Source organism: Bubalus bubalis, chromosome 5 (genome assembly GCF_019923935.1).
Source record: "Bubalus bubalis isolate 160015118507 breed Murrah chromosome 5, NDDB_SH_1, whole genome shotgun sequence".
NCBI lineage: Eukaryota > Metazoa > Chordata > Mammalia > Artiodactyla > Bovidae > Bubalus > Bubalus bubalis.
Genome location: NC_059161.1, coordinates 78,407,467 through 78,432,333, shown reverse-complemented (window position 1 = coordinate 78,432,333; position 24,867 = coordinate 78,407,467). Strand labels below are relative to the sequence as shown.

The window sequence follows — 24,867 nt, the reverse complement described above, 5'->3', positions numbered from 1 at the left end:
TGGCAGCCATTTCTGCTTGGAGAGAACTCGGGGCGCTCTCCTCGGAGTCTTGGTTGACATGGGTGGGGTCAGAGGGCAGGGCTAGCCTCAGAAGCTTGAGGCCAAGTGCCAGCCTCAGGAAGACAGACAGACAAGGACAGCATGGGCAGAGGCAGAAGGAAGGACATCCCGGAAGGGACTTGCTCAGCAGCAGTCCAAGTTATCCAGGAGACGTGGCTCACAGAGCCTCCATCAGGAACGAGGAAGACTGTCCCTGAGCTGGGAAAGCTCCATGCAGGGGCAGCGGAAGGCCCGGGGGGGTGGGGAGAGTGGATGGGACCCGGGCAGGCATTCCGGCCTCGGAGGCTGAGCTACAGACCCTCCCTCAGACCACACCTCCTCCTCCCTTTCCAGGCCCCTTCTCTGTCGATCCAGGCCCGTCCCAAGCCTCTGTGTCCCCCTCCACTCAAAAATACATGGAGCCACGCTCCAGGCTTGACGGGTATGTCCCCTGAAAGCTCTGATGGCCATGCTCCAGGCTTGACAGGTATGCCCCTTAAAGCTCTGACGTTGGCCTGCCCCCACCAGCTGCTTCAGCATCTGGACCGCTCACTGGTCCCGTCTGTGCGAGCTAGACAGCAGGTGGACCAGGACGGGGCCACAGTGACAGCCTGCCGGGCCACAGCCGCCACAGATGGCTCGTCCCTCCTCCTCCAGGCCCCAGCCTCCCGGGGCACGCCTGCCCAAGACAGGAGCAGAGAGGGGGAGACGCGTCACTCACCGAGTGAGCACCTAGAATCTCAGAGCCGGCAGGGACCCTGGCCATCTTTAGCCCCTTCAGGCTCTGGAAGACAGCGCACTCAGCCTAGAACACTCAGTCAAGCTAGTTGCAGAGCCCAGATTGCCTTGCAAAGACCCAGACTCTTAACCTAGTGGGCTTTTCATGACAACACACTGCGGGCTGGTTGAAAGTGTGAAAAGTGGCTCAAGGTCTACTATATAATTTTAAAATATTTTGCCAATCAATGATATATGAGGTGATCCATTTGCATAAAATAATACTAATAACCCATGTAATTATTTACATGAAATCAATAAACCCGGAGGCATGTAATTTAAATCTGCTAAGGTACATTCACTATCTATTTTAAAATTTCCTCTAATGTTCAGTTATCTTGACCAAGAGCCCATCTTACTCTCATAAACAGGGGAAACAATAAAGACGATCGGAGGCAGCCCTCCACCCCCTCGGCCCGCACCTCGTTTCTAATATGCAGCCCTTCCTCTAAGGGCTGCATGCAGTTTGCCGCCATGGGTCTCGGGGTTAGAGGACTAAGCCACTCTCTCATGCTTCCTCAGCGCACCCTCTCCAGCCCTTCAGCTCGGCGCTGGGCAGGGAGGGCGGGGGCAGAGGCCAGGCGGCGCAGAAGCTGAGCCGCCCGAGCCTCAAGGAAGACGCACCCGGCCCTTAAACACGGGAAGCAAATGAGGTGAAGCTGGGCGGCTGGGGAAGGGAGGGGCCGGGGCGCGTCTCTAGGCTGAGACCGAGCCAGCCAGTGAGCGGCGCCGAGGAGAGGGAGGAGCACATCTCGGTGCAGAGATGCTGCAGTGAACCGGCGGCACACACGCGCACACACACGCACACGCGCACACGCGCGCCCTCGCAAGCCGCTGCACCAGGACGGCAGCGAGCGCTGGGGCTGAGGGAGCGGAGCGGAGGAGGGCGGCCCGGGGCCGGCAGACCGGCTGGCTCGGCTCCCCGGCGTGACCGGCGTCCCCCTTCCTCGGCCAACACCCTCCTTGCATCCCAGGTAGGTGCCAGCCGCTTTTGTCTCCTCCAGCCCAGGGGCTTCCCGGGGCACCGCTGTGGGCAGGGGCTGGGCGCTCAGTTCCTTTGCGGGGGGCAGGGCACAGGGGCAGAGCAGAAACCCCAGACGGCTGGCAGGGGCCCGTCTGACTTCTCACCCCAGCCCCCCAGGGGCAGCCGGGACCGAGACCCCCTCTGCCCTGTGGACATAGGTGGCACCCCGCAGGGCCCTGGCAGGCCAGGCCTGGCCGGGAAGCTGAACCCCAAGAGTGTGTCCAGGAGCTCAAGCCACAGGCTGGCAGCAGTGACTGCCCCCAGAGTGGGCAGAGGCCACAGCCCTGCCCTGTGCCCCTGGCCCAGGGCTTGACTGTCCGTGAGTGAGGCCAGGCCCCCGTGCCCCGGCCTGCCGTGTCCCTGGAGGGGAGCGAAACTGACTGGCCGGACGCGGCCTGCCTGTGCAGGGTGACCTCTTTATGAAGTCCTGCTTCTGTTAGACAGAGGGGGAGGCTGCGGGAGGTAAAGGGAGACTGGAGGACAAGTTTAGGCAAAGGCCCGTCCAGGGGCCCGGACTTAGGGAGGAGAACCTGGGTCAAGTCACATCCCTTCCACCCTGCCCACCCTCCCCGTCTCCTCAGGGCCCCCCATCCTCACCGGGTGGCAGTGAAGGAGGCACAGAAGTTTGACTTTCCAGCGGGGGAGGGGATGGGCCGGAGGGGGAGGGGTGCCACGTCGGGGGTCTTGAAAGAAGGCAGTCCCGTCAGCCATGGGGCTCCCCAGGCCAGAGGCGGGGGGCACAGCCATCACCTCCTCCAGGAGGGGTCCCCACGTCTGGGGCGTGAGGAAGGAGGGGTAAGCTGAGACAGCGCCTGTGTGGAAGGAGAGCGTTCGCGCGGGGACAAAGCCACAGACCGGTGGGGGCTGAGCCTGAGTCCTAGGGGAAAAGCTGTCAGTCAAGGTTGTTTAGAGGTTCTGGAGCTGTGAGTGCCCATGGCCCCTGCCCCGGAGAACCTGGACTTGCTCGCCCCTGGGTTTCCTGCTCCTAACTTCCCCCTGCTTTACATCCAGCTTGCAGCGGGTCAGACTCCTCTCACCCTTGCCTTCCGGCCTGACCCCCAAAGCCCCAGCCTCCTTCCCCAGCCCAGCTGGCATCCTGTCCTTCTGCCCGAAGGGAGGCAGGAGGAGGAAGACCCCACGTTAGCCAGGGTGTCGCTGGTCTCATCAAATTCCTGGCGGCCGTCTGGGACTCCTCTCCCAGCCTCCGCGTCCCTGCTTTCCAGGGGCCCTCAGAGAGACCCGATGGGACCGAGGGCAGCGAGGGTGGGCCGGAGGTGGGGCGGAGACGTGCCCGACCCTGGCCTTGGGAGCAGGGAGGTCCACGCCCCACCCGGGGCCCACCACCTAACCCTCTCCAGCCAGGCTGCAGGTCCCCTCGAGGACGGCTTTCACCCAAGGTCAGAGTTCTCTCTCCTTCCCCACGAGATCTACCAGGAGCCCCCAGCCATCAGGAGGGGGTTGAGGTGAGACAGACATGGAGGGGCCTCTGCACCCACGGCAGCAAAGTCCCCGATGCCCCGTCTCCTTCTGGGGACCCCCTGAGCGGCAGGGGACGCAGAAGCACACTGCCCGAGCAGAGGGGCCTCGCTTATTCCCCTCTTACTCCCCACCCAGTATCTACACCCTCAAGCTCTCTCTGCACGCTCCCTGCTGGTCAAATGCACCCCACACCCCACACCATCCCCCCCACCCCGGATTTCACTCCTTATGCAACTCTGCTCCAGCACCTTCTCTGCCAGCAGTTGTTTAAATAGACACGTGTGGGAAGGGCCTCTGAGGCAGTGCGCTCAGCAGGATGGTCTCTGACTGGCTGACCAGACTCGCTCCTCAGGAGCAGTACTAAGAAAGAGGTGCCCCCAAAGTGTCCATCAGGGAAGCTGCACCCTTTGAGAAGGCACAGTGCCCCTGACCCCCAGAGATGTCCTCAGCCAAATGTTTGTGAGAAAGCTTATCTCAGAAACCTAAGGTCAGAACCACAGGGTTGGATTCACAGGAAAAAAAAGAACTAGAGCAACAGATATGCCAATGAAGCAAGACGGACTGAAGCTAGACTGCAGGAGCGACTTCCTCACCAGGACGATGAGCCATGAGGAGTTGGGGCAGCCTTCTTTCCCATGACTGTGTGAGGGGCGGGGACATGGGGTCCAGGCCAAGCTGAGAGGCACTTCTGCCTGGAGTAGAAATTGGGCTGGATGACCCTGTAAATTTCTCCCAGTCTCAGGTCGTCCTGCAATAAATACAGGCGGGAGTGACTCAGGAATCCATGGGCAGACAGGCATCCTTTTCTCTCCCTCTTCCATGCTGGCCACCTCTCACCCTTCTGGACCTCTCCAGTCTAGACCAAACCCCCTGGGGCTTTGCTAACTTGGAATATTCATGGAAGTTTTTGTGGGTTCCATGCCCTGATGGTAACCATCCTGGAGTGAAGAAGACCTTCCATGGGTTTAATGAGTTCTCTTGCTATAAACTGAGCCCACATTTCCTTGTTTACCCAAAGAGGGTGCAAACCACAGCTAAGGTGTGTGATGGTCTCACCCAAAACCGAGCACACTCCATCGCAGGACACGGGCCGACCCAAGGGCACCTCTGCTTCTTTATCTGATGACTCCCACCCTACACTCAGGGCACCCACCCAGATGAAACCAGCTGGTATCCTCCAGCCTGCATCCTCTCCATGTCTGCCAGCCTCTCCACCCCGGGTCTGGCAGAAGGGTGGCCCTCGCGCAGCATAGCCCACAGGTGCCATTAACCGGGGCCCTGGAGTGGACACTAGCCAAAGGGGAGGAGCAAGTTCAAACCCAGCCCGGCCAGGTTTGGTTCTGAACCAGCCTGTCCAGAAACGGGGGAATCTCCTCTCAGCAGAGAAGAGGGGACATGCAAAATTGCTCCACTGATTTATTCCTGATTTGGATCTTTCAAACCAAGTTGGAACAATTGCTCCCACTCCTGATGTCGCAGAAAGGGGCCCTCCTCCAAAGCCCTCTCCCCTTCTGCCCCCAGACCCCACGCTTAGCAGGCAGGCAGGCAGGAACCCTGGAGTCTGGGCGCTGCATGCCCCGCCTCCAGGTCCCCTCAGAAGCCCGCAGAGCTTGCCCCTCCTGTCCACTCCCCACTTTGCGGGGTCTCTTCAGTGGAGAGGGTGGGCATGGGAGGGAAAGACTCCAGGCCGCAGATCAAGGGCCGACTCCCCCAGACCAGGGCCCAACGCTTAGGCAGATCCGGGAGCCTGGGAGTTCCAGCTCTCCCCAGAGCGCAGGGTTGTGCCGGGGCAGGGCCTCAGGGCACCAGCTGCAAATACAAAGAGCCTGCAGAGACCAGTAGGGCCCAGGAGGGAGGGAGCACTGGGAGCAGGCCAGGGCAGGACCGTGGCCAGGCTGCCCTGTCCCCAAGCAGTCCCTGTTCCCACAGGGACTGCGGGGTTTCCCATCCCACCCAACACACCCAGGGACCTGCTCCAGCTCAGGACATCAGCCTCCTGCCACTGAGGCCTCTCAGGCACAGTCCTCTTCCTGCCAGCTCCTGCCCCACCGGGCATGCAGCCCCACCAGGCCACCGCGGACCCCATCCTCCCAGGGTCATGGAGATGGTTTAGACCTTTCTGGAAGATGGTAGTCTCATCCCAGGACCTTTCATAGGCAATTCCTTTCGTAGCCAGAGTCCTCCTCCCATCTTAGACTCCACAGGCAGGAGGTGGGGCGGCTGATGGGAAGTACCTGCTCGGGGAGGCCCACGTGTGCGTCCGAGCCAGGTGCCCTCCTGCACGCACGGAGTCTGGGTGTGACCGTGTGCCCCTGTGTCCTCGTCTGCAACAGCATGCCTGTGGGTGCTTGCCCAGGACCCCACACCCGCAGGGGTGAAGGGGGAAGGCGCCCGTCCAGGGAGACGGGGAGGGGGGAGTCTGTCAGTGTTCCCGATACGTGTGAATGTGGCCCAGATGTTGTGACCGTGTGGAAGCCAGGCTCACAGCCAGGCGCGGTGTCTGGGGCACACTTGTGTGTCCCTCGGTGTGCTGGTGCCTGCGCTGAGACTGGTGAGGGTTCTCAGTGACAAGCTCTGATGTTTCTCAAGCACTTACTATGGGCCAGGAATGCTGCTGACCTCACAGGAGTCCCGGGAGGTGGGTACATCCCCGTTCTGCAGACAGAGACTGAGGCTCAGAGTTCAGTAACATACAGTAACTGGGGTTATACGGGTTAGTTATCCTAAGGTTACACTGGCTAGTAAGCATGAGGCCTGTCAACACCAGACCACCCCCCCTCCACCGCCTTTAAGCAGTGTGCCGGGTGCGGGGAACCCAGGGTGCCCTTGTAATCCCTGGTGGCTTATAAGAAGTCACTGAGTCTCTGCCTCAACTGGGCTCCTAACTCCTTCTTTTCCTACCCCCATTCATCCCAAACCTGCTCAGATGTCTGTTGTCAGGGGAAAGGAGAGACAGGTTCCAGGACCGGGAACTCAGTACCCTAGGGGAAGCACTGCGTGGAGGGCGTCTTTCATCTGCTGATTGGCCCTGAGCAGGGGTCCTCAGCCCGCAGACCCTGGGGGAGTCCAGCTCCCAGCCTCCCAATCCCCAGTTGTCTTCCAGGTCCTTTGTCCCCCAGGCCCAGCAACTCAGCCATCTCCCCTGAACCTCGAGCAGCTATAAACTCCCATGTTCTCTCAGGACGGGTCCCAAATAGTGGCAGCCTGTGCCCGCCTGTGCCAGCCTGTGCCTGCCCCCCCACGCCAGGGCAGCTGCCTGGGGCCAGCTCTGGGCCTGGCATAGCTCCACTCCAGCCCGAGCTCCATCCTGGGCGTTCTAGAGTGTGTCACAGGGCTGGTGTGGGAGACGACTGGCTCCTGAGGCTCTCGAGCACATCCCCCGGTTGCATTCAGCTGGGCAGGGGCTCTGCAAGGGTGGTGGTGTTGTTCCTGCCCACCCCACAGTGCCTGGCACACAGTCTTAAATATACAGTGGGGACGGACGCAGGACAAGGCTGGATGCCAGTGCCTCCTATTTCTGACCCAGGCTCTGTGGTGGGAGCAGGCAGAGGGAGGGTGTGTGTGTGGCGGGGGCAGGGACGGGTGTGTTCACACAAGGCCTTGGCTCAGTGCACATCTGGTTGAGTTGATCAGTCTCCAGTGCTCCCAGAGGACAACCCTAGATGCGCCTGGTCCCAGCCCCTCTGCACCCATGTCTCCTCTGGGGCCACAGGTCTCAGTCCCCAGGGGTGCCCAGGGTGCTTGAACCTAGAGGTGATGGATTGAAGCCCTGATTAAATTGAAGGATGAGTAGAGGGATCGTGTTATTCATGATGTGTTATAATTACTTATAGTAAGAGAGATAACCAGGGCTTCCCTGGTGGGTCAGCGGTAAAGAATCCGCCCGCCAGTGCAAGAGATGCAGGTTCAGTCCCTGGGTGGGGAAGATCTCCTGGAGAAGGAAATGGCAACCCACTCCAGTATTCTTGCCTGGAAAGTCCCATGGACAGAGGAGTTTGGCGGGCTACAGTCCTTGGGGTCTCAAAGAGTCAGACGTGACTTAGCCACTGAAAGAACAGCAAGCAAAAGAGATGGCAGATACGTCTGACCACTGTTGTGTGGAGGGGAATGATCCAGGGTGCAGATCACAGAGAAGCAAGGCAGGGCTGGGTCCTCACACCCTGTGCTGGGCGGAGACGTAAGACACACACACACACACACTCACACACACACACACGGAGGCATATACACAAAGAACAGATACTTCCCCCATACACAGACACACAGATACATGCATACACACAGAGACAGAAGACCAGACCACACACATACACAGGGACATACGGAACACACAGATGCACACAGACGTCACATGCGTGCATACACACGCACACCCGCCCACTCTCTCCAGCACTGCTGGTGGGCACAGCAGCCCCCTGCCCAGGTCTGCAGACAGGCCTCCGGTCCCTGTCCATCCATCTCTGCGCTGCTCGGGCAGCTCAGGATAAGGGCACGTCTCCCCAAGCCTGCACCCTCCCCCTTGTGAGCTCTCAGGACTGGCAGACAGAGGGCAGGCGGCGAACGATGACTGAGCACCTTCTCTGGGCCAGACTCCGGATGGGGCGCACTGCCAAAGAGAGGTTTTCAAACCGTTCGGAACCGTGGGTCCCTTTGTGTAGAGGGAACCTGGGAGGGAAGTCCAGCGGATACAGCAAGTGCGAGGGAGCTGCTCTGGCTGAAGTGGGAAGGGGTCTGCTGCCCCGTCCTCTCTCCGTGCCCCTGGGCCCACCGTCAGCCAGGGCAAGTCCAAACAGCCCGAGGACTGCCCCTGCGGGGCGCTCCATACCTGACTGACCACTCCCAACCACTCTGGGAAGGAAGTGCTATGGTCTCCACTTGGCAGATGAGGACACTGAGGTCCACCAGAGAAGAAGACTCGGCCAAGCTCACAACACTGTTAGACGAAGCCAAGGTCACCGACTCCTGTCCGTGATTCCAAAGCCTGAGGTGGTTTCCAGTGCCCACTGGCTCCCTGTCATGAGAAAAGTTTCCTGCATTTATGACCCTCCAGGGTCCTGCTTCTAGATTCTTCCATGACTGAGCACCCTGCTGACCCTAGCAACCTGAGAGCCTGTGTGAGAGTGTGTGTGTGTGTGTGAGAGTAGGAGGGTGTGTGTGTGTCTGTCTGCCCTGTCTGTGCCTTAAGGGGTAACCCTTAAGCAGGGCTGAAGCCTGGTCAGCCCACCGTGTGAGTGTGAGTGTGAGCGTCTGACACGACAGCTGTTCTCAGGCAGGTGAGCATGGCACGCACGTGGCGCCCATTCTGCACCAAGGGCCCTGGGGGAGTGTCCGACCGGCTGGAAGTGCCAAAACCTTGGGTCAAGGTCTGGATCGGAAAGGGACAAGGATGGGGAGGGGCAAGCGGTGAGGTGGGTCCAGGCCCGCCTGACATGGGGAGGGGCACGATGCTGGAATTGGGGCAGGGCAGGGGGTGCACCAGTTTAAACCCACCCCCCACAGAACACCCAGCTCCTCAGCCCACATCTTCCCTGAGCCCTGTGGCCGCTTCTCCCCTCAACCTTCCCAGCTGAGGCTGCTGGGGAGGCAGGAAAAGGGCGGTGCTGGCCCACGCTGAGGCTGAAAGAGGTTTGGGACCCCCTTCTTTGCGAGGAGTGGAGCCCACAGTGAGGCAGAGAGACCCTGAGCTTGCCTGGTCTGCAGGCCCTGCACGGGCCCCAGGCCTCCACTGCCCACCCCGATCCAAGCCAGCATTCCCAGGCCCTCGGTCACCCTGCACTCAGGAGCACTGCTGTCTCAGAGCTGGAGGAGACACCAGAGCACCCGCTTTCCACAGGAGGACGCTGAAGCACAGAGCACGTGGGTTTTGGAGCAAGCTAGCAGCGGAGTCCCCAGCCAGGCTGTCTCCCTCAACCTTAGACCCTCTCCTTCTGCTCTTAGCTTCCTGCAAAGCAGGTGGCGGGGATGAGAGGTGGGACCTGCAGCGGTGTGACCTCTCCCTGCAGCCTGGGGGCCCCGCAACCCAGGCTCACTCTGACCACCAGAAGGAGGCCCCTGAGATGCCACACTCCCCCAAACTTCACGAGTTTGCCTGGAGACGGGAGTAGGTGGCCCCACTCCTGCTCCAGGTTGAGGCCCCCGCCTCTCAGACTGAGGGAGAGAGGCTCTGATTGCTATTGGTGCCCCCAGGGAGCACGTTTTCCAGGTCTTCAGGATTTAACCAAGTCTCTGTTCATCCTGACTTCCCTGGGTAGCTCAGGCAGTAAAGAATCTGCCTGTAAGACAGGAGAACCATGTTCGATCCCTGGGCTGATCGAACCCGGTTCAATTGATCCCAGGTTGGATACCTGGATCGATCGATCCCTGGGTTGATCGAACCTGGTTCAGTTGATCCCAGATTGGATCCCTGGGTCAATCCCTGGTTGATCCCTGGGTTAATCGAACCTGGTTGTATTGATCCCAGGTTGGATCCCTGGATCGATCTATCCCTGGGTCATGAGGATCCCCTGGAGAAGGGCAACTCATCTCGGCAGGCAGGAAGTTTGTCTAGGAGCTGCGTTATCTCTTGCCCAGAGGCCTGTCAGGACCACTAGTCCATCTGGTTGGGAGCCTTGCTAAGGGGGCCACAGTTATGGCTCCATCATGCACTGCACATAAGGGCGAGAGGGGAGGGATGAATCAGTGAAACTCCTCCCCAATGCTAGAAAATAAGGCTGGGTCCTGGAGACTAGAGGCAGCTCACAGAGGCCCTCATTACCCTCCAACCCAGCCACTTGGGGAGCGGGACCGGGGAGAGTGGGCCTGAGAAGATGGAGCTGGGGCTCAGGCCCGGCCCCTCCAGCCCTCCAGGAGAGCTCTTCCTTCTTGCCTCCCGATTAGTCACTGCCTTCAGTTCCCGAGCAGCACCACCCAGCTGGCGGCAGGAGGAGGGGAGGGGGCCCAGGGCAGGGCCAGACCCCCAGGGGGCCAGCAGGAGGCACTCAGCCCGGGAAGAGCTGCTGGGCAATAGCCAGGCTCTTCCCCGGGGCCCTGGGGAGGGTGGGAGCGACTCCAGCCTCTCCTCGGGCTGAGGCAGAAGCATTGCCGGCCCCTGTGCCCGGAGCCAGGAGGGGCGCTGCTTAGCTCCGAGGCCTCCCCATCCCTCTGCCTCCCCAGGTCCCTCTCGGCCTCCAGCCGGATGCTCCCTGTGCTGGGCTGAGGCTCATCTCCGCTGCCCGCCCCAACCTGTAGTGCCCACCATGGGGACGCCCCTCGGGAGGAAAGCACGCCTGCTGATGCTGGTAGCTGTGGGCCTCGTCTCCACGCCAGGTAAGGGCTTGTCCGGGCTCCGGAGCCAGCAGCGATGTGTCGGGATGTTAGGGATGACTAGTTGCACTTCAGCGTGAGGCCATTTCCTTCTGGAATTTTCGTGTCTGTGGATTTTACTTTTCCTGAGATTAGGAGGAGAGGGGGCGAGTCTTTGTCTCATTGTAGATGAAAGAAACATGATCCAGAGAGGGTGAGTGGCTTGCCCTGGGTCACACAGCAAGACTACGGCACAGCCAGAGCACCACATTAGCGCAGGGTTGTAGCCCTTAAGGCTGCAAGATGAAATTAAAAATTAGCTGCTTAACTGTCCTAGCCGCACTTCAAGGCCACATGGCCGTATTGGCCGGCACAGATTATAGAATATTTCCATCCTCACATAATGCTGTGTTGGATAGGACCGCTCTAGGGTCCCCTGACCACAAAACCCTGGGAGGGAGGGCTCCTCAGGGTAATGCTGAGCCCTGGCAAGTGGACCAAATGTGGAACAGGGTCTGCGCAGAGATGAGGCAGAGCAGAGGGTGCCCAGGAAGCAGGCAGGAGAAGCCCAAGGCAAGGTTCTCAAGCCGGGGATCCCGGGTGGGGGGCTAGCAGAAGGGGAAGGGGTGGGGCAGAGCGAGCCACAGGCTCCGAGGCCAGGCTGGCAGAGCCGGAGTGTCTCCAGCAGCCTCTGCCGCTCAAGTGCCTGCTGGGACCGCTGCTTGGTCTCTCCTCCCTGACCCCCAGCCTAGGCCCACAGACATGTCCTTTTCCTTTAAAGATTGCCACAGGAGAAAGCGTGCCCATCGTCTGATGTCCTTCTGGAGCCCTAACCGCTTCAGACTCCACCTCCCCACCCCACGGTCCCCTGCAGGGCTGCGCACCTTAAATTCCTTGTCTTGGCAGGGAGGGACCCCACTGGTATACTGTCAGATGTCCTCATTATGTTCTGACCGCCTCCCAGCCCTGCACCCAGGTCAGTGAGGCTGCTAGGAAGTAAGGGAGCCTCCCAGGTGCCCAGCCCAGGCCTAGCTCCTGGTGCCGGGGCTCCCAGGCCTGGAGGTGCTGCTGGGCTAGGTAGCCCAGGCTTCATGGAGCAGGAGACATCTAGCCCAGAGAAAGCAGAGGAGGGGTGCCTGGGCTTCTCCACATTCCCGACCCTCAGGGGCAGCTCAGTCCTGGGCAAACATCGTGGGCAGCCTCCGGAGTCCTTAGACCCTGAGAGGCAGGAAGGCCCGGGGAGGTGGGACCTGGTCGGCCTCCTGGCAGAGAGGCAGAGGGAAAAGTGGAGTGTCCCATGGCTGTTCGTCTCAGAAGGGGCCTCAGCTCTTAGCTGTCTCTGTGCACCCACCCTGGGGACACAACCTTGGACTCCTGCGCCCCAGTGCAAAGCCGCACAGTGCGGCTTCCCCTGCACGCTCCCAGCTCCCTCTCTGCTTCCTCCGTGAGGCCCTGAAGCCTGTGCATTGAGGAGCAGGGTTGTCAGGACAGGGAATCAGGAGAGAATCAGAGAGGTTGTCAAACAAGGAGAGCATGGAGGGGGCGGATTTGCCTGGGAGTCTGTGTGTGTGTGTGTGTGTGTGTGTGTGCATGTGGATGTGGGTGGATGTGTGTGGAGCCTCATAGGGAGGCCTGGGGTGAGTGAGTGTGTGCCTGTGGATGTTTGGGAGGGTGGAGATGTGAGTTATTGCACGGAGGACATGCTGCATTTGAGGGGATGACAAACGTGTATAGAAGTCCTTACACGGTGCAGTGGCTCGCAACTCTAACTGCCCTTCAGAACGTCCATGCAGCGCCTTTAAAATCTAGATTCTTTAGCCTCTCTCCTAGAGATGCCGATTCAGTACCTTCAGGATGGACCAGCACCTCTGACGCTGCTGTTGGGAAACAGGTCAAGGATCCTGAGCCCTGTGGCTGAGGACGTGGCTCTGGGGGAGGCTGGCCAGCGTCCATACCCCAGATCTGCCCCTTCTCACTGTGTGATTTGGGGCCAGTTTTTTAACCTCTAAGTCTCAGTTTTCAGATTAGCCAAACAATAAAATGGGGGTACCTATCTTGTAAAGAGGTTACAAAAAAGAAATGTGGAGCATGATATTTGATCAAGAGTAAGCCCTCAAAAGATAGCATCTATTTTGTGATTATTAATGCCTGGATATTATGAACGCCCATTTTGTATATGTATACACATATACAAGTATATGTGGACATTTGTAGCCACCTGTGCGTGGAAACTGATGTGTGTATAAACGTATATATCTGACTCCTGGAGTAGCTTAGAGAGTCAGGTATGTATATATGTGGATGTCTGTGTGCACGTGAGGAAGTGAGCATACATGACAGGTGTGGAAAGTGTGCATGTGCGGATGTTGGGGTGAGGGTGTGTATATGGCCTAGTGCAGGGGGTCAAGCTTGGGATCAAGTGCAGAAGGAAGCCAGTCTTGAAGCATCAGCGTGCCCCGGGCCCACTCAGCCACCCACCCCCACCGTGCAGACAGACTTCCTGGAAGCTGCGATTATGCAGGGCTGTTCCCAGCAGCCTGGCTGCCTCCCCCGCCCCTCTGCACAGTCCCAGCTGGGGCAGGGGTCCCTCCCCTCCACCACCATCATTAACTCGGGATTAAGCTGGGCCATCTCTGAGGCCCGGGGCAGCCATGAGGGAGAGAGACGGCCGGGGGTGGGGGGGGCAGGCTGCCGTTTCAGGAAGCCCTGCCTCCCCCTCCATTCTGAGAGCTGCTCAGCAGCTGCTGTCGTTCTGGGGGTCTGGAGCCGGGCCTCAGCTGTGGCACGGGGTCCACCCCCGCCCCTGGACTAAGGCTGACAGCTGGATGAACCAGGCGAGTAGGCGCTAATTAGTTAATGGGGACCCCACCCCAGGACCCTCCAAGGAGGCTAAAATCAGCTTCACTGAGGGACAGGAGCCAACTAGGGCTGGCCTGGCTCCCGCCTGACACCACAAAGGCAAGGCATGCCCGGCCACCCGGTCAGCACATCGAGGCAGGTGTGGGACCCTGCCCTTTGCCTCACATCCCCCCACAGGGAGCCCGGACCCGCGCCTGGAAGAGCAAGGCATCTGCTCTGGGAGGGGCCGGGCAGAGAAACGCCGTTTGCATGCGGGATGCCCATCCGCTCAGCAAACCCAGGAGCCCAAGGTCCAGACCTACGTGTGCCCCAGGCTTGCCCTGTGACGATGGGCAAGCCGTGCCCCTTTCTGGGCCTCTCTTTCTTGAATTGTCACACGGAAATTTTATAAAAATGCCCCAAAGCCACCTGTACAGCATCCACCGGCCCCTGAGCCTGCCTTCCCCTGGTCCCCGCCCCGCGCCTCACTTGGGTCCAGGAGCAGGCACTGAGCACACAGCCGTGCCGGGCTGGCCCTGCTGTGGGCCTCGGGAGGGGCGTTCATCTCTCCATTTCCCAGGTGAGGAAGCTGAGGCCGAGGGCCCTGTAGCAGCCCACACAGGCCCGAGCCCCAGCACATTCCCTGGGGACGCTCCCCAGAAGGAGCACGGCCCAGGGCCACGCGTCCTCTCCCTGCTGCTTGGCCAGTGGCTTCCAGGCGTCTCTCCAGGCCCCTCTCACACCCCACAGGCCAGCTGTCCCGTGAGTCCTCCGGCCACTTCCACTCCAAGGGTCCCTGCACGTGAACCTCAATCCCTTTCACGGTCCTTGCCTCCTCGCACTGTCAGCTTTCTGCCTTCCTTCCTGGACCTCAGGCTCCGTGTGATGGAAGGAGTCACTGTGCTACTCAGTCCCTAGCCCAGTGCTAAGTATACAGCAGGTACTCAGTACCTGCGAGGGAGGGGTGATTGACTGAACTTGACGAGATGGAGTCTGCCTTGTTGTTTAGTCATTAAGTCATGTCTAACTCTTTGGAACTGCATGGACTGCAGCACGCCAGGCTTCCCTGTCCTCACCATCTCCTGGAGTTTGCTCAAACTCACGTGCATTGAGTTGGTGATGCCATCTCACCATCTCAATCTCTACTGCTTCCTCCTCTTGCCTTCAGTCTTTCCCAGCATCAGGCTCTTTCCCAAAATGTTGGCTCTTTGCATCAGATGGTCAAGTATTGGAGCTTCCAATGAGTATTCAGGGTTGATTTCCTTTAGGATAAACTGGTTTGATCTTGCTGTCCAAAGGATTCTCAAGAGCCTTCTCCAGCTTCACAGTTTGAAAGCATCAATTCTTCGGCACTCAGCCATCTTTACGGTCCAACTCTCACATCCATACATCACTACTGGAAAAACCAGAGCTTTGACTACATGGACCTTTGTTAGCAAAGTGATGTCTCTGCTTTTTAATACGCTGTCTAGGTTTGTCATGACTTGTCTTCCAAGGAGCAAGCATCTTTTAATTTCATGGCTGCAGTCCCTGTCTGCAGTGATTTTGGAGCCCAAGAAAATAAAGTCTGTCACTGTTTCCATTGTTTACCCATCTATTTGCCATGAAGCAATGGGACCGGATACCATGATCTTAGTTTTTTGAAAGTTGAGGGTTGTTTTTAATTTAAATTTATTTATTTAAATTAGAGGCTAATTACTTTACAATATTGTATTGGTTTTGCCATACATCAACATGAATCCACCATGGGTGTACACGTATTCCCACATGAGTTTTAAGCCAGCATTTTCACTCTCCTCTTTCACTCTCATCAAGAGGCTCTTTAGTTTCTCTTCACTTTCTGCCATGAGGGTGGTATCACCTGAATATCTGAAGTTGTTGATATTTATTTCTCCTGCCAATCTTTATCCCAGCTTGTGATTCATCTGGTGTTTTGTATGAGGTACTCTGCATATGAGTTTAATAAGCAGGGTGACAATATACAGCCTTGACGTACCTTTCCCAATTTTGAACCAGTCCATTGTTCCATGTCCTGTTCTAACTGTTGCTTCTTGACCTGCATACTGGTTTCTCAGGAGACAGGAAAGGTGGTCTGATATTCCCATCTCTTTAAGAATTTTCCAGTTTATTGTGATTCACACAGTCAAAGGCTTTCTCATAGTCAATGAGGCAGATGTTTTTGGAATTCTCTTGCTTTTTCTATGATCCAACAGATGTTGGCATTTTGATCTCTGGTTCCTCTGCCTTTTCTAAATCCAGCTTTTACATCTGGAAGTTCTCAGTTCACGTACTGTTGAAACCTAGCTTGAAGAATTTTGAGCATTACTTTGCTAGCATATGAAATAAGTGCAATTGTATAGTAGGCTGAACATTCTTTGGCACTGTCTTTCTTTGGGATGTGAATGAAAAGTGACCTTTTCCAGTCTTGTGGCCACTGCTGAGTTTTCCAAATTTGTGGTCTGCCTAACTTATTGAAATTGAAATTTTAATTAATTATAATTAAATAAAATTAAAAATCTGGTTACTCAGCTGCACCAGCTATATTTCAGGGGCACAGTGGCCAGTGCCTACTGGACAGTTCAAAAAATGGAACCTTCCCATCACTGCAGAAAGTTCTATCGGAGACCAGGCTCCAGCTGGCCCCGAGGCCCTGAGACCTCTGGTGATGTCCCCCACCTGCAGCTTGGAGCTCGGCTTGGGGATCCCCAGCTACCTTTGGGCCTGTCTTTGAAGAGCAGCCCCTTGGCCTGCTATTCCCAGAGGAGTCCACAGAGGAGAAGGTGACGCTGGCGTGCCGCGCGCGGGCCAGCCCTCCGGCCACCTATAGGTGAGGCCCCGCGCTGGTGCCGGGAGGCCCTGGGCGGCGGCAGGCTGTCCTCACATCAGCCCCGCCACCCCGACTGCAGGTGGAAGATGAACGGCACCGAGATGAAGCTGGAGCCAGGCTCCCGCCAGCAGCTGGTTGGAGGCAACCTGGTCATCATGAACCCCAGCAAGGCCCAGGATGCTGGCGTCTACCAGTGCCTGGCCTCCAACCCCGTGGGCACTGTCGTCAGCAGAGAGGCTGTCCTCCGCTTCGGCTGTGAGCCCCATGGGGGGCTGAGACGCTGTGGGGGTGGCAAAGAGGGTGCTGGGAGGTGTCCAGAAAGGGCGAGTGACTCCCGCCCCATGGAGGCTGATGGGGCAGGGCCCGCAGGCTTGAAGGCCAGCGCCTGAGGGCCTGGTTTCCACCTCCAGTTCTGCAGGAATTCTCCAAGGAGGAGCGAGACCCAGTGAAGACCCACGAAGGCTGGGGGGTGATGCTGCCCTGTAACCCGCCCGCCCACTACCCAGGTGAGCCAGGCCCCGGGCGATGCGGGAGGGTACAGGAGGCGTCCGGTCACTCACAGAAGAGGGAGGAGTAAGCGGTGGTGAGAGGCCCTGGAGCGCAGATCCCTGGGTCCCCAGCTCCAGATGATTCTGTGCCCCCAGCACCCCAGACTGGGAGTGTCCCCCAACCACTGCAGGCTGTCTCTCCAGCAGACCGCACTCCCTGAGAGTGGAGCTAAAGACGCGACTTCCCTCTGGGTCTCCCCCCAGCCCCAGTTCAGGGCCCCGTGGCTCTCAGGACCGGGTCTACAGGTCCCCAGCACACAGTGGGGTCCCAGCAGAGCTGCTCCATTGACCAGCGGCCCAGGTCCCTCACATGCCCCCTTCGCAGGCTTGTCCTACCGCTGGCTCCTCAATGAGTTCCCCAACTTTATCCCGACGGATGGGCGGCACTTCGTGTCCCAGACCACAGGGAACCTGTACATCGCCCGGACCAACGCCTCGGACCTGGGCAACTACTCCTGCCTGGCCACCAGCCACATGGACTTCTCCACCAAGAGCGTCTTCAGCAAGTTTGCTCAGCTCAACCTGGCCGCAGAAGGTCAGGGTTGGTGCGCAGGGCCGGGGGGAGGGGACTGAAGGCTCAAGGGCATTGGGAACGCAGATTTTCCGTCTGAAGCTGTAAAGAGCAGCTCAGACGGCACAGGGTCCGGGCCCGGACCCCAGGGCCCTCCTGCGGCCCAGCCTCAGAGCCTTGCCCCAGCCGCCAATGGGAAAGGAAATCAAGAAACACAGGCTCTGAGCTGCGCTAAGGTCACAGGCATAGGAGCCCTGACCTAGAACATTTGTCTGATGCGCACACTCCCCCTCTCCGCAGACACCAGGCTTTTTGCTCCCAGCATCAAGGCCCGGTTCCCAGCAGAGACCTACGCGCTGGTGGGACAGCAGGTCACCCTGGAGTGCTTCGCCTTCGGGAAGTGAGTAGTGGGGAGGGAGGGCACAGCCCCTCCGAGCCCCCAGGGAGAGAGCAGGGCCAGCTCTCAGTCATCTTGGTGCCCCTGCAGGGTCTAGCAGAATGCTGGGCCCTCAGTGGGCACTGAGTCCGTAAATGAGGCATCGCACATGCCAGGGCCCCAACACATGTCGGCTCACTTGGTCTTCCCAGCCCATGACCGGCTCAGGCAGCTTATGTAGCACCCCAGGCTGGAGGCAGGTAATGTGGTGCGTGGACCCAAGCTGGCCTGCCTTATTCAAACCCCAGCTCTGTCACTTGCTGACACGGAGACCTTGGGAAAATCACTTAACCTCTCTGAGCCTCAGTTTCCCTATTTGTTCAGTTCAGTCGCTCAGTCGTGTCCGACTCTTTGCGACCCCATGAACCGTAGCACGCCAGGCCTCCCTGTCCATCACCAACCGGAGTCCACCCAAACCCATTTCCATTGAGTCAGTGATGCCATCCAGCCATCTCATCCTCTGTCATCCCTTTCTCCTCCTGCCCTCAATCTTTCCCAGCATCAGAGTCTTTTCAAATGAGTCATCTCTTCACATCAGGTGGCCAAAGTATTAGAATTTCAGCTTTACCATCCGTCCTTCCAATGAACACCAAGGACTGATCTCCTTTAGAATGGACTGGTTGGATCTCCTTGCAGTCCAAGGGACTCTCAAGAGCCTTCTCCAACACCACAGTTCAAAAGCATCAATTCTTTGGCACTCAGCTTTCTTTATAATCTAGCTCTCACATTCCCTACTTGTACCTAGCGTTAATAATAGTACCTACCTCCTGGGGTTGTTATGAGGTTTGCATGAACTAATATACATACAGTGCTTAGAACAGTATCTGGCATTGAATAAGTATTCTATGGATGCTAACAGTTACCTTTTAAGATAGAAAGTTTGTAACAGAAATCTTCCCCTCTCGGGAGAAGAACTCACTGGACCAGTGCTAAGCTGCTAGCAGGTGCTGGATAAATGTCCATAGAATGAAAGAAAGAATGTGACTTGACCATTGGTCCCCTCCTCCCTCCTATATCTCCTGGATTACCCAGGATGCCCCCTGCTTTGTGGAAAGTGATTGGGCTTCCAGAAAACCCATATTTAAAGCACATAAGAGTCACTGATTTCCTCAGTCAATTTAGTACACAGATTACTAACAGCTAAATCCCCATTGAAAAGTAGAGGCCAGGCCCCGCTGGGGAGAAGGGAGAGGGACCGGTAGAGACCCTGGTCTCAGGCCGCTGCTGAGGAGGTGGGGCCCAGGAGAGGCCGCTGCGGGGTGGGGGGAGGGCAAGCCAGCTTCGGGGTGCAGACCCCCGGCGCTCTGAGCCCCCGGGAGCAGCTTCTCCCTGCCGCTCTCTCCGTCTCTCCTGGACCCCGCTTCCCTTCCCTACCTGCCCAGCGTCCCAGGAGGGCCGGGTCGGGGTGAGGGGCGGGAGGCCCCGGGCATCTGCCCAGCCCCACCCAGCCCTCTGGCTCTGTCTCCCCGCAGCCCCGTCCCCAGGATCAAATGGCGCAAAGTGGACGGCTCCCTGTCCCCGCAGTGGGCCACGGCCGAGCCTACCCTGCAGATCCCCAGCGTGGGCTTCGAGGACGAGGGCACCTACGAGTGTGAGGCGGAGAACACCAAGGGCCGCGACACCGTCCAGGGTCGCATCATCGTGCAGGGTACGGGGCTGGCGCCCGCGGCCCCGCCTTCCCGGTCCCGAGAGGCAGCCCCTGAGCTGCAGAGCGCACGAACGCGCTACGAAGATTTAAGTCCCTAAAAGTTACTGGCAGAGGCGCCAAGTGCCAGTTTTCGTGAACTGCTTCTCCCCACCGCCCGCCACCCCCACCCCGCTCCCGGATCCCTCCGCCCTCTGCTGTTCGACCGTCCGGGGACTTAGCCCCGAGGCCCTGCCCGGCTCCGCTGCAGACGCTCCCTTTGGTCTCCACAGCTCAGCCCGAGTGGCTCCGCGTGATCTCAGACAGGGAGGCTGACATCGGTTCCGATCTCCACTGGGCGTGCGCGGCCGCCGGCAAGCCCCGGCCGGCAGTGCGCTGGCTGCGGAACGGGGAGCCTCTGACCTCCCAGGTAGGAGACCTGGGCCGTCCGTCCCCCCCACCCAGCGCACTGCGGTCTGCTCCCTGGTCCCCTCCCCCACACCCCCGGGGGCCCTCTGGGCCAGTAAGGGTGCCGGAGGGTAGTTCTAGGTGCTTCTGTACATCCCAGAGCCACGTCCTCCTGGTCAGCCGGAGAGAATCTTGACTGGAGGGTCCCGGGACTTGGGTCCAGGCACACCTCAGCCACAAACGCACCGGTGGTCCTGAGTGGGCCCCTCAGCCCCCTGGCTTCCACGTGCCGACGTGCGTGCGGGCTGGGGAACCTCTGCAGCCTGGGATCCAGGAGGCCCTGGAGAGGACTGCACATGGGGGCTTTGTCCAGGCAGCGCCCTCTCCACTGCGCCCCGCTGTGAGCGCCCACGCGGGCACTCCAGGGGTCCTGATGCCCCTCCCCTGCCCGGGGCGGGCGTTTCTGCACAGGCCCGGGTAGAAGTGCTGGCCGGGGACTTGCGGTTCTCCAAGCTGAGCCTGGAGGACTCTGGCATGTACCAGTGCGTGGCAGAGAACAAGCACGGTACCATTTATGCCAGCGCCGAGCTGGCGGTGCAAGGTAAAGGGCCCAGGGAGAGAGGATGTCCCCAGGGACACGCGGGGCGGGGTGGCGGGGGTGGGGGTGGGTGGGGGGGGTGGTCGGGGGTCAGGAATTCTGAGCAGCAGCATGTCTACATTCACACACTCACCTGGCAGTTTTCCAACAGCTTCTAAGTAGAACTCAGAGATTGAAGACAGGAGCTGAGGCACTAGACAGAAAGCTCCCAGAGGACAGGGTCTCTGGCTTGACCCACATCTGAAAGTAAATGTCTACTGCTGTAAAAAAAAAAAAAAAGTGACAAAAGTCACTGGAAACCAAATCAACTAGACTTGGGTTTAATGCAGCCCCTTTGCTTATGTGACCTTTGGCAAGTTATTAACCTCTTTGTGGCTCAGTTTCTTGATTAATAAAATCAAGAAATCATCATCCAGCCCTCATACAGGCTGTGGGGTTAAAGGAGATGATAGAGCTAAAGCACAGAGAACCTGCCCATCACGTAACAGGTGCCTACAAATGTCAGCTGGTCCAGCAGCCTTAGTTGTGTGACTTGAGCTTGCCGTCCGTGTCCTCATCTGTAAATTGGACAGAATGGTACCTATCTCATCAAGTTGTAGTAAGGCTTAACTAAGACTCACTCATTCATTCAACCAGTATTTCTTCAACATGTCCTAAGAAGTCAGTATGAAAGATAAGGTCTCTGCCTTCAAGTATCTTACAATCCAGTGGAGAGGGACAAATAAACAGAAAATCAAATAATTTAAAAGGATAATTTCAGATAGTCATAAAAAATACAGTATAAAGAAAATCCCTCAGGGTGGTGGGGGTAAGGTGGGTCAGTTAGAGGGAATGGTCAGGGAAGACCTCTCTGAGGAAGTCACATTTGGGATGTGAATCAATCATGTGAGATCTGGGCATTTTGAAGCAAAATCCATGGTAAGTGCAAAGGTCCTGAGGCAGGAAAAACCATGGCATCTTCATGGGACAGAAAAGAAAAAGGAAAAATGGCCCAGGTGATTGGAGCACAGTGAGTGCGGGAAGGAGCAAAATGCAATCAGAGTGGAGACGGCTTTGTGAGCCCTTGGGAGGTGTTGGGCTTTATTCTAAGTGTCTGACTTGTGTGTTTAAAAAGATGTTCCTGGCAGCTGTGTGGAGAAGACTGTAGAAAGAAAATGCAAAAACAGGAAGACCAAATAAGGGGCTCTTGGTAGTCCAGCGGAGATTTGGTGGTAGTTGAGGTTGTGGGGGGTGAGGAGAAGGGGCTGGGTCCTGGCTGTTTTACAAGTGGTGCTGCTGGGAGTCACTCAAGGATTGGCTGTAGAGGGCCTATCAGATGTTTAGCGTGTAGCCAGGTGACGTCTTAATCAAGCGCAAAGGGGCACTCTTTTGATTCCCCGGGTGACTGCGGGGCTCTCCCCTTCTTCCAGCGCTTGCCCCCGACTTCAGACTGAACCCCGTAAGGCGTCTGATCCCTGCAGCCCGAGGAGGAGAGGTCGTGATCCCCTGTCAGCCCCGGGCCGCTCCCAAAGCCGTGGTGCTCTGGAGCAAAGGCACTGAGATTTTGGTCAACAGCAGCAGGTACGAGCCCAGCCCCCTCCGCCCCCAGCGATTCCAGCTCCACTCCCTCTCCTTGGATTCCCACCCCCGTCGCAGGACCACAGGGTGTACCTGGGTCAGCCAGCTGTGCTCCATCCTTGCTGCAGAGTGACTGTGACTCCGGATGGCACCTTGATCATAAGAAACGTCAGTCGGTCCGATGAAGGCAAATACACCTGCTTTGCTGAGAACTTCATGGGGAAAGCCAACAGCACAGGCACCCTGTCTGTGCGAGGTGAGGGCTGCGGTTTGGCTGTGGTCAGGGGCTCGGGCTCCGCAGGACGCCCTCCCTCCCCACCATCTGGCTCTTGTGTTCCTGTGTTCCTCCCAGCTCTGTTTTTTTTTTTATTTAACTTATTTTAATTGGAGGCTAATTACTTTACAATATTGTAGTGGCTTTCGAATCAGCCTCGGGTGATGGAATGGGGAGGGAGGGAGGTGGGAGGGGGTTCAGGATGGGGGACACGTGTTCACCAGTTCCGTTTCGAGGCTACCCCGGGGTTTGGTCTCAGTGGGGACCACCATCCAGGATATGCGCCTCCATCCCTCCCACACATTCAGGGGGCTGCTGGCAGGTCAGGGTACTGTTCCCATGCGGCCTGTTTTCTTTTTTCTGGGGTTCAAGGCAAACCCTCTCTCCCTGGCCTGCTGCCCCACCGCAGCCTGCCTCCTCCTGCTGCACTCAGGGGCCCTTTGTCTTGGCAGATGCAACCAAAATCACGCTAGCCCCCTCGAGCGCCGACATCAACTTAGGTGACAACCTGACCCTGCAGTGCCACGCCTCCCACGACCCCACCATGGACCTCACCTTCATCTGGACCCTGGATGACTTCCCCATCGACTCTGACAAACCTGGGGGTCATTACCAAAGGGCCAGCATGGTAAGGCCTGAGGCCAGAGAACTCAAGGCTTCTCCCTCCTTGGTAGACAGGGGACCCAAGATGTCCTTAATCATCACCACCCCAAAGCCTTTCCCCTTCCCCCAGGAATGCTGGCAAGCCCATCCCTGGGTCCATAAACACCCTCCCTTAGACAGGCAGCTCCCTGGGTTCCACCCAAAGTCTGTGCATGCAGGAAAAGGTTAGGGGCAAGCCTGGATTCCCTGCATCCAGCAAGAATGAATTCCCACTGCTATCCTGCTGCCCCTCCCCCAAGGCAGATGATATCATTAACCTGAACCAACATTGACTGTCTTCTCTAAAAACAACAACAACAACAAAAAACTGCTGTTTAATCCCCAGTGGTACCAAGTAGAAAGTAGCTGATTCCTCCCACGAAGCAGAGAGGAACAGTGAGGTGAAGAGGCCTGTGGGTGTATCGGAGCAGGGGACCGTGAGCCGCACCTCCTGTCCCCTGACTCACTGCAGGGGAGGGCCCTCTGACCTACCCCGCGCCCTGTCCCTCGTGTGCAGAAGGAGACGGTTGGGGATCTGACCATCCTGAATGCCCAGCTGCGCCACGGCGGGAAGTACACATGCACGGCCCAGACAGTGGTGGACAGCGCGTCTAAGGAGGCCACGGTCCTGGTCCGAGGTAAGGCCAGGCAGTGGTGGACGGTGCGTCTAGGGAGGCCACGGTGCTGGTCCGAGGTACAGGGTTCCCACCCCACCCCCACCATGATGGGCGTCTAACAAGTCTGTTGAGCTGAACTCATCCTGAGGGCCTTTGCAGGTACTGAATGAATAGAACACTTTTCCTCCAAAGCCAAAATTATAAAAATCTACTTCTAAACACATTCCAAGCCTGGAGAAATGTCCTGAGGCTGGAGAATGGGGATGGCAATCCACTCCAGTGTTCTTACCTGGGGAATTCCATGGACAGAGGGAGCCTGGCGGGCGCATTAGGAGGCCATAAGTTCGCAGAGTCGGACACGACTGAGTGACTGACACTTTCACTGGAGTGTCAGAGGCTCATGCTGGGAAATCTGTTCACGCTTCTGTGACTCCTCCAGCCTGGGACACGTCCTTCCTCCGGGAAAGCCCCCCGTCACTCCGCGCGTTCCTTGCCCTCCCACCAAGGGTGTGTTTGCTGCGCCCTCTGCTGCTCCCCTCTGGTACTGCAGCGGCCCACGCAGGCCTGAAGGAGATTGGCTCCTATTGGAAACTTTGCAATTCTGACCCACTTTGCTCTGACGTCTTGGTGTAGGTCCGCCAGGTGCCCCAGGAGGCGTGGTGGTGAGAGACATTAGCGACACCTCTGTCCAGCTCAGCTGGAGCCGTGGCTTTGACAACCACAGCCCCATTGCCAAGTACACCCTGCAAGCTCGCACTCTGCCTTCAGGGAAGTGGAAGCAGGTTCGGACTAGTAAGTGTGAGGTCCTACCTAGGTCAGTACTGGTTAGCCTGGTGGTTCAGATGGTAAAGAATCCACCTGCAATGTGGGACACCTGGGTTCGATCCTGGGTTGGGAAGATCCCCCGGAGGAAGTCATGACAACCCACTGCAGTATTCTTGCCTAGAGAATCCCATGGACAGAGTAGCCTGGTGGGCTACGGTCCATGGGGTTGCAAAGAGTTGAACATGACTGAGCAACCAGCACGCATGCACGAGTGCTGGAGGGGGTGGGGTTTAGGGGCCAAGGCTGAGCCTGGAGCTTCCAAGGGGGACAGGTGTAGGCCCCTCTGCCTGGAGGAGCTCCCAGGCCATTAGAGAAGAGGGCCACACAGGGAGCAGGAGAACGGGGTGAGAGTTGGAGGAGGAGGCTCATTCTGCACCCTTGAAGCCCTGGCAGGACTGTTACTGGTGCGATGATGGTTACTGGGGTACGGAGTGCTCACAACATCTTACAAAGGTTCCAAGGTGGGGAGGTCTGCCTCCTACTTCCCAGTCACTGATAGAAGAGGCAGTGACTTTTAGTAAACAGCAGGCACCAGTGTGAGATCTGGGTATAAGCACGTGAT

At 58.0% G+C, this 24,867-nt stretch overlaps 1 protein-coding gene across 1 annotated transcript in view; it reads left to right on the top strand.

Moving 5' to 3' along the window:
• The first annotated feature begins 1,334 nt into the window (after positions 1-1,334).
• Positions 1,335-24,867, top strand: part of CNTN2 (contactin 2) — a 31,217-nt gene continuing 7,684 nt past the window's right edge. The window contains exons 1-15 of the mRNA XM_006062274.4: positions 1,335-1,790; positions 10,472-10,624; positions 16,121-16,265; positions 16,345-16,520; positions 16,676-16,771; positions 17,139-17,348; positions 17,625-17,724; positions 19,233-19,408; positions 19,678-19,814; positions 20,264-20,393; positions 21,800-21,950; positions 22,076-22,203; positions 22,674-22,849; positions 23,381-23,501; positions 24,114-24,272. Of these exons, the coding sequence (XP_006062336.4) occupies positions 10,555-10,624; positions 16,121-16,265; positions 16,345-16,520; positions 16,676-16,771; positions 17,139-17,348; positions 17,625-17,724; positions 19,233-19,408; positions 19,678-19,814; positions 20,264-20,393; positions 21,800-21,950; positions 22,076-22,203; positions 22,674-22,849; positions 23,381-23,501; positions 24,114-24,272 (1,975 nt within the window). The 5' untranslated portion in view covers positions 1,335-1,790; positions 10,472-10,554. The remainder of the gene's footprint in view (positions 1,791-10,471; positions 10,625-16,120; positions 16,266-16,344; positions 16,521-16,675; positions 16,772-17,138; positions 17,349-17,624; positions 17,725-19,232; positions 19,409-19,677; positions 19,815-20,263; positions 20,394-21,799; positions 21,951-22,075; positions 22,204-22,673; positions 22,850-23,380; positions 23,502-24,113; positions 24,273-24,867) is intronic.